General features: G+C 39.4%; 1 protein-coding gene across 2 annotated transcripts in view; it reads left to right on the top strand.

The window, feature by feature from the left end:
- The first annotated feature begins 3,111 nt into the window (after positions 1-3,111).
- Positions 3,112-11,839, top strand: part of DDX18 (DEAD-box helicase 18) — a 52,802-nt gene continuing 44,074 nt past the window's right edge. Inside the window, exon 1 of one of the 2 annotated variants that reach the window (XM_025170358.2) lies at positions 3,112-3,203. In XM_025170358.2, coding sequence (XP_025026126.2) covers positions 3,192-3,203 — 12 coding nt within the window. In that variant the 5' untranslated portion in view covers positions 3,112-3,191. The remainder of the gene's footprint in view (positions 3,204-11,839) is intronic. The other variant, XM_025170359.2, reaches the window with a different exon arrangement.

The following is an 11,839-nucleotide window of genomic DNA, read 5'->3' as shown; positions in this document are numbered from 1 at the left end:
TTTTCCCCTTTAAAACAATATGGACATGACTGTTCTGTTATTGGCAGTTGAGGATGACTTAAGAGAAACATTACCTTTATAATAGGACAGAATGACTGTGTTGAATGACTGAGTTTAGCCTCTGTCCCCCATTCCCCATCCCAACTCACAGCCACATAATTCTCTAAATGAATGTATTATATAATCAAAAAACACTACTGTTGGAAGGCACCACTTAGACCATCAAGTGCACCCCCCTGCTCAGTGCAGGAATCCAGATTAAACCATCCCAAACCTATTGATTATCTAGCCTCCCACTTGTGCACATCCACATACTGTATACTCTCTAGGTAACTGGTTCCAGTGTCACACAGCTCCTCCTGTTAGAGATTTTTCCTAATGTTCCATTAGAATCTGCCTTCTTGTAACTTAAATCAATATTCCATGTTCTGCACTCTGAACAAGAAAGGACAGGATTTTATCTTCTTCTATGTGACATCTTTTCAGCTTTCACATCCCCCCTCAGTCATCTTGTCAAACATACTGTGCTCTTTTAATCTCCTTTCACAGTGTATAGCCTGTTGATCAACTTCATTACCCTTCTCTGAATCAGATCCAGTTTTTCTGAATTCTTCTTAAAGTGTTGTGCACAGTATTGGAGGTCAGGTCTGACAGCAGAGTATAGAGTGGAATTATTACTTTCTGTAGTTTGGAAATTATACGTCTGTTGATGCAGCCTAAAATTGCATTTGTCTTTTTCTGCAGCAATATGACATTGCTGGCTCCACGTTTAGGTTGCCATCAAACTATTATTTCAAGACATTTTCTGGGAGTACTGTTACCAAGCCCATTATTTTCCATCTATAGCTGTATGCATGCTTTTTTTTTTCCTGAGTGGAGAACATTGCACTTATCTTTGTTAAATTTCTTTCTGCTACTTTCAGCCCATTTCTTCAACCTATCAAGATCATTTTGAGTTTTATTTCTAACTCCTGAGAATAGGGCAGCCAAGAAAACAAACCGATGGATCATTGAACAAATCAACCCAGAGTTCTCACTCGAGACACAAATGACCAGGCTCAAATTATCCTACTTCAGACACATTATGAGAAGACCCAGCTCTCTGGAAAAGGCTCTAATGCTGGGAAAGGTGGAAGGAAAGAGAAAAAGAGGATGACCAGCAGCAAAGAGGATGGACTCAGTTATAGCGGCAAAGAGTGCAGTATTGGAAGACCTGAAGGAGCAGGCTAGGGACAAATCATCATGGAGAAAGTCTACCTGTGTGGTCTCTAAGAGTTGATGCTGAATTGATGCACATGATCAATCTGCTTCAAAGGAATGAGATATCTCATTGCATTTTGTACAATCTGCAAATTTGATAAGCATTTCCCCACTTCTTTATCAAAATAATTAATGGAAATATTGAATAGTAGGAGATCCAGGACTGATCTTTGTGGCTAACCCACTGATGCCTCTTTCCAATCTGATGAGCGTTCTCAGAATATGATATCCACTTAATTGTCATGTCATCCAGCCTATACTTAACTAGCTTATTGATCAGCATGTCATGGATTATTTTGTCAAATGTTTTGTTGAAGTCAAACTATTTTATATCTACAGCTTTCCCACAATCTATAAAGACAGTTACCCAATCAAAAAATAAGACTATATTAGTTTGGCAAGATTTGTTCTTGACAAATCCATCCTGACTTCTGCTAACTACCACATTATTTACAAGGTGTTTACAGCTCAGTCTTTATATCTGCTCCAGCATTTCCCCAGGCACCAGTGTCAGATTGATGTTCTTTAGTTACTAGATCTTCTTTTCTCCACTTTTTGAGGATAAGAATTATGCTGGCTATCTGACACTTCACTGGTTCTCAGGATATTTTAGAGATAATACATAAGTCATTTGTAGAGAGTCAGAGAGATGACCTTGCGGAAACAGGCAAAAACTGTTACATAAGCTAAGAGGGGTGACACAAGACCCCTTAAGTCCTGGGAAACAAGATGGTATTTGGAAGAGACTCAGACATGCACCTCCCTGATTCACTGGGGTATAAGAGGGAGGGGACATAAAGCACAATCAGGCTTGCAAGATTCTATTACTGTAGAATGCCTAGCTCCAATCTTCCTGTGGAGTTGGTTTCCCAATGTGGTCTACCTCATAGGGCTGACAGGTTTAGTCTGATCATCAGCTAGTTCCTTCAGGATCCTAAGATGGAATTCGTCTGATCTTGGCAATTTTAACTCAAAGAGGATTTCTGTTTGTCAGAAAGAGGAACTGGCAGAAAATCACCTTCAGAAAAGGTGTCAGAAAGAATTTCTCATGAATGGAATTCCACTCTTGGTAAATTTTTATCACCTTTATGTCGTATGATTGTACTGCCAAGAGATACAGGCAACTTTTGTGATACTCAGACACAAAAATCACTCCCTGAAAGTTGAATTCATGCTTGATTAATTTTTTTCCCATGAAAGCTCAGACCAGCATTTTTTTGCCCTGCATGGGTGAAATGCGTGCTGTACCTTTGATGGACATTTAGTTTAAGCGAGGAACAAAGATTCTGCCAAGAGTATGGGCAATCCCACTTCATTAAATGTTGTGGTATGTATACACTTGGAATTATACACTTGAAAAAAAGGCTATCTTAATAGAAAAGCTTGACCAAATACAGCTGTTGAATCAAAATGCACATTTTTAATTATTGGTACTTGACCATAAAATGCCAGGTCTTTTAAACTTCAAAGGACCCTTGACTCATTCTTTAACAGTGTAATTAACTGTTCTCCCTTCCCATCAAGGAATTCAATTCATGTGAAGGACATCAACGTTTTGTCAGCCTTTGTCTTGTTTCCAATTAATTTAAGTCATATTCCACTACAATTTACAACAAGTTGGCATTGTGTTCCTGCTTTTCCCTTGTCACATGTAAAAACTGTAATCTTTTTTCAGGAATGAGTAATAGCATGTCAAAATGCACTTTCTCCCTCTGCTTTCTTATCTCTGCAACTAACACTGTACTAGCCACATAATCAGTTGACCTTTGACTTCTGGGTTCAAGTACCATACAGAGGATGATAACTAACTGCTTTATTTAAGACAGGTAGATATCACCCTCTCACTTGGTTATAAAAGCCAGAGATTTTCAGTGCAGCAGGACTTCCAACAGACCAAAAGAAAATGAGAAGCTGGAGGCTGGGCAATACCCATGTGTCACAAAGTAGGTCTATTTAGCCTATCTTGTTGCTTATTTAGTCAAACAAAACAAAATAATACATGACCAATTTGCTGTCTTATTTCCATGGTGTGATCTTGGGGTGGGGGTAGGGACTGTGGGAATTACAAAAATGGGGCCTCGTGCAACTTATTACTGATGTGGTGCTTGCTCCTGACTTAAGAAAGCAGCACTCATTTACTGTGCTGAAACTCAGTACAGTGGGGATAATATTTCTAGATTGCTACATGTAAGCCATCATGCCTTTAGAACTCTACAACACCTAATGAGAAGCATTAGGGAGAAGAAAAACACAGGCAATTTAGAACATTATAAGATTAAAACACCCTGGAATTCTCTTTTAATGCTACTTTGGAAATACAACTTAAAAGTCTATTTTCAAACAAACATGCAAATAACAGTCAGCACGATTACCGTTGTTATCACTGAAATCAAAACAGTGGAGAATTGAATAGTCAGGCATATTCACGTTTATGCATCTAGGGCAGTGTTTCTCAACCTTAGCAGTGGTAAGCTGTGTGGGCTTCAACCCCCCAGAATCCCCCCCCCCCCCATGCTGGCTGGGAAATTCTGGGCGTTGAAGTTCACACAGCTTAAAGTTGCCCAGGTTGAGAAACACTGATCTAGGCTACCATATGTGAACTGCAAAAATCTGGATAAGCCCTAGGTGGTAGCAAAGGTATATAGAACACTCTAATCAATCTATGTGGTGGAAATCAGGGATCTTTGCACAATATTTAACTGCCAATTTCAGAGTACAAATTTAATTTTCTCTTTTCCTCCCTTTTTAAATTTTTCTTTATTTTTCTCACTTTGGGGGACAGGACTATATTTTAAATGTTGCCACTTGAATATAGTTGGATACAGCATGCACATTTTTCTCTTGCTCACTCTGTCTAATAAATATTGCAGTCAATGGCACTTTACTCTGTAATGTGGAACGTTAGAGGGGTTTTTTAAAGTGCTTTTTTTCATTTCATATTCCAAAAGATAAATATATTTTGGTGGGAGGCGTCTATTTAAATGGCAATTCTAAACATGTAAGAGATGTTGTAATTTTGATTATTAGATTTTCTAAGCTGACTACTGCAGAAATATTAAAAGACTACTTTTTAATACTTAATATTAAATTGGTTGAATATCAACGAGTCCCAAATCCATATAGCCTGGCTATAGATTGTCCAGAACAAATGAATAGTTATTTTAAATATAAATCATATAATAGTTGGAGGCATTCTGAATCAACTTTGGCTTCCTTTTTAGACCCCATCACCCAAATTAGATTCTTGGATATGTATTTTCAAAATTGCATTTCTGAATTTAGTAGATATATGGCATTTCATTACTCCCTTCCAACATTAATATACTTTCTTTTTTCTGTACACAGAAATTGTTTTCATCTAGATTATTTCTTGATATCTCATTTCTTGGTCCTAAGTTAACAGAAGCTATTACAATTTCACATCATGCTTCAGTGAAGTTTATAGTTTTATTTCACAAAAATTTAAATACCTTTTAAGTGGACCTTGAACGTACCTTTCCTGAAAAATAAAGATTTTATTAACCAGATGGTTAATAGAGGAGAGGGAAGAGTTTTTTCATGCTAAGAGGAACTTGGTGGCAACACTCTCTTTAGTATGAGACACAGCCAAAGCATTTATTCAAGGTCAATTTATAGCACATGCATCTGACGCAAAGAAAAAGCAATTAGTTACTGTAAATCTCTAAAGGAGACATTTAATTTTGTAAACTCTTTATGCATTCTAACCATATCCTAATCAATAGAGATCCTGTTTCTGTTAATTATGAACTAAACAAGCTTCATGTTTCCAAAATCTTTTTTTTTTTTATTTCAACCTACAAGACAACAATACTGGAAATGGAGAGAAGTATCTATTGTATTAAGCTACTGCTGTCACACTTAACAAACTACGCAGTATAATACTGTACTATCAATTTTGATGGATACATCATCCCCATCCACAAAATTGTTTCTTTTATGGTGCAGAATAGAGGAGGGATCACCTGGTGTTCTACTTTCCATCACTATTCTGCTACCGTTATGTACACAAAAGGGTTAAAACTAGGATAACCAAAGTCTACTTCCTATGGGAATCAATTAGCCTTCATGGCAGTGTGATTGCCTCCAAAGGCCATCTACTGGATGACGAGTGGGCTGCCTTGTGCAGTTGGTTGGCCACTGTGAGAACAGCCTGTTGGATTAGATGGGTCAAGGCTCTGCTTATGTTATGTTTTTATGATAGACAATCCAGCAGCTATTATGTCTTTAGACTATAAGAAAACTTTTGATATAGTTTCTTGGAAGCTTTCAAGGTAGGTTTTGACTTATTTCAGGTTTCTTGAAGTTTTATATTCTTTGGATTGATATGAGCTAGCTAAATCACAAGTGATTAATCAAGTTGAGTTCTCTCCTTGGTTAACAATATCAGTGCACACTTAAAAAATGCCCTTTTCCCCTTTGTTTTCAGCTAATAGTGCCTTTATAAAAATGTTTCTTGCCTGCCTTATTCTGCTGAAAATATTAGATTATAAGATGGACAGCATTAAATCTACTATCTGCATTTTCTGTGTTTTATAGATAAACTAGACTTTTCCATTCCTAATCATTTTGTTAATATATAAATCTGGCATCCTGCCTGGTTGACCTATAAATTAGAGTAATCAAACCTGATGATACATGCTCATAGCAATAATGCTGACAAACATAAGGGTTAGGATATAGGGCTGCCTGACTGGAATCACTTATGGCCTGCCTCTCACACAGCTGGCACGACTGGCTTGTCCTGCATGTATACCAAGCCTGGTGCAAGGCAGAACTTGCCAGCTTTAAAAGAAGCTGGTTGGCTGGACATAGTTGCTGGTTAGCAAGAGAATGTTGCAGAAAATAGATCCAGCTATAGTGCCAATGTGTTGCATGGTCTCAGGAGAAAAGACAGCTGGCAGAACAAGTTCATGGAGAGCAGCTGCAGGATGAATCTCATCTGGCAGGTCAGCTAGTAGAAGGGAGTCTAGGAAAGACTTCAAAAGTGATCTTTAGGCCAGAAGAGTCAACTGTGAGGAACAGTCTGGAAAAAGTAGTGAGAAACTGGTTTAGCAAGTTGGCTAGTGGAGTTGAAGGGGCAGTGGTAATGAAACATGCAGGGAAAGCAAGCAACTTCTGGAGGCAGTGCAAGCACCCCTAAATTCCAAGTCAGGGATGAAGAAAACACCCCAAGTGGAACACCCAAAACCTCCCAGCTGGAGCAGCCAAACCACCCCAGTCATGGAGATCCAGGCAGCAAAAGTCCCAGTGAGGAGCTAGCTGGGAGTCCAGACTCAATCCAGCCAGCCAGCAGCAGAGCTAGCCTAATCCCAGCTCCAGCTAACAGGGGAGTGTCTGTGACTGCAGGTGTGGGCTTGGAGGGAGGTGGGGGAAGCAATCCAGTGCCAGCTGCCCAGTGGCAAGAAAGGCCACCAGCAAGGAAAAGTGTTTGGGAGAGAGAAGAGAGTGAGGGGAGACAAAAGGCTTCCTTTCCTATACTCAGTCATCTTGAAAGACAGCCAAAGAAAACCAACTCTGTGGCAGATTAGCAGGGGTGGGTCTGAGAGTTCATTAGGAATTAGATTTACAGTAGCTATAGGAAGAGTGAAACAGTAGGCAGTTGACAAACAGAAGGGTGAAAGGGGAAACTCCAATTTCAATTCATTCCTGTTATAAATAATGGTTCATGATTAAATATCCAGAAACAGAATTTTACTTTTTGTAATAATGGGGGGAGGGGGAGAGAAATCCCAGAAGAAGTCCATGTGTTGCCTAAGTTTGTGCCATCCCCCAAAAGTTCCTCACAGATCCTTGAGCTAGGAGTTAAGCAGAGTGATAGCTCTGCTTAACGAAGGCCACTTGCAAATAGTCCCCACTTAAATGGGAGTAGAAAGACTTTCTCTAGAATATGGCATGAGCAGGCAGAAGTGGTGTCCATGAAATTAGCTGAAGCCCCAGAATCCAAGAACGCTAAGACAAAGATCTAAGGCAAAGATCGAAGATACAGATCGAAGATCTGCATCATGCAATCAATGCATACTGGAACAATAAAAAGCTGTGAAGACACTTGGGGACTTTTCCCTCAGACTAACAACCCCTAATGAGCTGGGCAGGTCTAAACATCTTGGGCATTTGCTGGGCATTTGTTTGCAAAATGTCCCACATGCCCACAGTATAAGTATAGCCCTTCCTTGCATCTAGGGGATGTTTCCTCCTGAGAGAGATGGCCCGGGCCCTCCCTATTGCATGGTATTCAAGGATTGTTTTAATGGCTTGGTAAATATAGGGGCAAATTTCATTCCACCCTTTATTGCCAGAGCTTCAAGGTGCTCTCAGTGATATTGAGCACATCTGGATTCAAGTAAGCCTATTCTAAGGCTCAGCTGAAGCAACCCTTGTAAGATAAGGTCTCTCCACTCTTTCATGCTTGTCCAAATTCTCCTCCCTTGATGCATTATGCAAACACTCAGGGTCTTTTCTTTAGAAAATACTAAATTGTCTTCCAAAGTCATCAGCCAGAGATGCTCTGCACCAGGGATTAATATGATTTTTTGTTGTTCAGATTCTCTTTTATGACCTTTGTGGTAAAAGGCTATGCTTCATTGCAAAGGTTTCGGTTCCAGCACACTTAATAAGGAAATTTTAAAAAAAAAGTAATAGTAACAGAACTTTCCTCTTAAAAGCAGCAAGTGGTAGCAATGCCATTCTTCTCCAGCCATGATTCATAATCACCCCAAAAAGAAGAAATGATTAAATCCACACATTATAATTTGAACACTCCATGACTATCTGGGCAGTGAACTGTTTCATTCCGGGCAGGCTGATGATAAAGTTGTTGCCTCTGGCAATTGTTTTCTAATGGATGCTATTTCTCAATATCCCTTCCCCTTCTTTTTAGTATATATTCTGGAGTCACTTTGCATACTAGATCTCAAGCACCATGTTGAGAAACAAATTTCCTTCTAAGTCTCTGATTCAAAACATCTAGATAAATGTGAAATGACTAGAGACCATAGTATTAAATATTATTAAATATTTTAAATAGTATTCCTATTAACTCTCTATCAGATGTGGTCTTGGCCCAAACCCTAGCTTATGAAATAGGTGCAATGCTGATATTCTTAACAAGATACATACACAAGCATAAATGAAGAATGCATCTTTCTTTCTTTCTTTCTTTCTTTCTTTCTTTCTTTCTTTCTTTCTTTCTTTCTTCCTTCCTTCCTTCCTTCCTTCCTTCCTTCCTTCCTTCCTCCCTCCCTCCCTCCCTCCCTCCCTCCCTCCCTCCCTCCCTCTTTCTTTCTTTCTTTCTTTCTTTCTTTCTTTCTTTCTTTCTTTCTTTCTTTCTTTCTTTCTTTCTTTCTTTCTTTCTTTCTTGATTTTTAGCCCATCTTTATTTTTGGTCGACTCAAAGTGACATACATCCCTAATACTGCCATCTCCTATATTTCCCACAAGAACAACCCTGTGATGTAGGTTGGGCAGAAAGTGACTGACCCAAAGTTACCCAGCCAGCTTTCTAAGGGAGGGCAGTAACTTATGGTCTTCTGGTTTCTAGCCCATCACCTTAGTCATTAGACCTAACTGGCTCTCACTTATTAAACTTATTCTCTCTTATTAAAACTATACTGATTAATAATATTGAAAAACTGATTCCAAGATCAATGTCCTTTTTAGGATGATTCTTACCTTCTGTTGTCACAATTACATAGAGAAAACATGTAGACAATATGCATTATGACAATTCCTCAAGCCACAACCAGACAAGTTATTATGATTTGAGCCCCAAAGGGGTGCTTATGTACCTACAATAATCAGCAATCACTTCTCCAAAATATTTCCTTCCAACAGTGTATGTCCATTGAACATGTATTGATAGGGACATATCTGAGTTATAGCTTCCCACTCCTCTGTTATATCTGATTAGGATGTGGTGGTGTTCCCACATTACACACAATTTAAAAGTAATAATGGATATGATTAACCTGGAACAAACACAGGAAAAATTATTTCTCTTCTGGACAAACCAAATGTGTTGACCTTAAGGTCTACCTGGATGAGTGCCAGTATGTTACAGGAAAGAAGAAACACAGAAGCATGGGAATATTCTAAAGGTGAAAGTCAGTAGAATGATTTAGTAAAGAATGAAAAGAGATACAGAATAAAATCCCAACTTTCCCTTTAGCTGGACAGAATGTAGAACAAGCAAACAGAGCTAGAAACCAAAGCTTAACATGCAACTGTAGACAGGAAGGAGCCTGGGAAGAATCGCATGGCTTCCAAGCATAACTGCACCAGGCTCAGCAGAAGAACCTTCAGCACAAGAAATTATGGACAGTGACCACAAAACCTGTGTCCTGTATTTGTTTAGTCAGTGGGCTACCTGCCAGAATCAGTAAAGGGAAACAAAATATGCACAGATTCCTAATTCAAAATCAAAATAGCCCAAAAGGAATCAGAAAGTGGGCAGAAAAAACAAAATCACAAAGACCTAAAGATTGTAACCTTCTACAGGTAGTCCTCGCTTAACAACCATTCATTTAACAATGGTTCAAAGTTACATCAGCCTTGGAAAAAGTGCTTTATGATCTGCACTCGCACTTACAACTGTCATCCCCCTGCAGTCACATGATTGCAATTTGTGACCTTTTTTAGAACAGTCATTAAGCAAATCATGTGGTCATTAAGCAAATCACATGGTCATTAAGTGAATTCCAGCAAAAAAATCCATTAATGACCACATGATTCACTTAACAACCATGTGATTCACTTAATGATATCATGATTCACTTAATGACCATCATGCTTTGCTTAACAACCATTGTAAAAAAGTTGTAAAACCAGATCTGGTCATGTGGTGACTCACTTAACAACCACCCCACTTAACGACCAATTTTCTGGTCTCTATTGTGGTCATTAAGCAAGGACTACCTGTATAGAGGCAAACCAACACCACTGAACAAAAGTGGAACTAAGGCACTTTGTAAAGATGGAAAGCTTTAAGCTAAGCTAAGGAATAAAACAATGCAAGATACCAAGCTGACTAGCAACAGGGTCACTGAGAGATTAAGTATTGTCTTATAAGGCATGCCAACAAAGACCGTTGTATTCATCAAAAAGTGGATGAACCTAAGGCCAGGAGTTTCCAAGAAGAGGATGGCCTGCCCTGTGCTCTAAGTGCCTCTTTTTCTTTCTCTGCCCTCCCCATCTTGCCCCAATCTGAAAGTCTAATAGATGTTCATTCCTGAAATTTCAGGGCAAGGGAAAGCAGGAGGGCCAGAAAAAGATGATCATTTCCCGACAATGTTTTTATCGGCTCCATTGAACATCCCACCAGGTCACTGCCAGGAAAAGGCTTGGTGAGGTTCATCAGGCAATACATCTCCTCCAGTTAATTCAGACCTGACAACGTGGACAAGTTTAGGAGAAAAAGGAGAGGAGGAAAACACCTGTGCATGCACACACAGACGCACCAAGACTCAGACGGATAACAAGGGGATCATGAAAGTGGTTCTGTGTTTTTTATTTGCACTGGATTTCAAGCTGGAGCCCTCATCCACAGAGCCAGAACAGCTAACAAAAGGGGCTTGTAAAACTGACGGAAAGAGGATTTTGTGCCACGGCAGTGACAAGAAGCTGTTTATGAAGAGAATAAAAACATTCCACGGAATCACTTTGGGAATGATCTCATTACTATGTTTGTTTTGTGGAGCTGCATTAATTTATTTCAGGTTTGTGGCTTATTTGAAACCAAGCAAAGCTGTTATGTTCATTTGAACAGCTGTGGCTCTAGAGATCTTGCGTGAATCCATTTTCCTGTTCGTAGGAAGTCTTGCCTTGTTTGGTGTCCTGGAGTTTTGTTCCTGGAGATGGTCTGTTTCTGTATGTACTGGTTGGAACTTATTTTCCGTCCTGCAATCAGCCTGCCACAGCAAAATACCACCATGCTTGCAGTTACTGGAAAAAGTGACTCAACTCAGAATGGTTGCCCTTCTATCATTTCATCATCACGCCTCACAGGGGTTTTTAAAAGCAAGAGAGGAATGATGGCAGAAAAGCTGGGATGCTCTGGAGGCTTTCAAAGATTGTGTGTGTGTGTGTGTGTGTATTACAATCAACCTTCCCTCTCAGAGTTTCTCATCAGAGCAATTTTTTTTCCCATCAGATTTTTTTTTTCAGACCACAAGCCCAAGGCAAATAAAATATCTATAAATTTGGGGTGTAGGGGGAAGGGGACACTGAAGTTTGTTGGATTTCATGTAGGAGTGGGGCTCTATGACTTGTGGTTCATCATGGGATGGTACACTGATTAGATGATGTACGTTGCATTCTCCTATCAGCCAGCTTGAAAGAATGAAGATGAATCCTGATAGGTTCATGGTGTTTTCTGCATTTTGAAGTTGGCCATGGTAAAGACGATTGCTGGAAGCTTTGCTTTGAGGGATTGGGAGAAGGAAATGCTGGTATTGTGGCAATACCTCAAGATGCTCTTTTGTTTTCAGCCTGGATTAGTTGTTTTGGTCCTTGCTTAATGCCCCTGGATCTACCCAGCCTGTTCCATTTCCAGTTAATTCTGCAT

The sequence above is a fragment of the Python bivittatus genome, unplaced genomic scaffold, assembly GCF_059951505.1.
Source record: "Python bivittatus isolate LINGU-HERP-01145 unplaced genomic scaffold, Pbiv_v1 ctg000480_np1212, whole genome shotgun sequence".
Taxonomy (NCBI): Eukaryota; Metazoa; Chordata; class Lepidosauria; order Squamata; family Pythonidae; genus Python; species Python bivittatus.
This window is presented reverse-complemented; position numbering and strand designations above follow the sequence as displayed.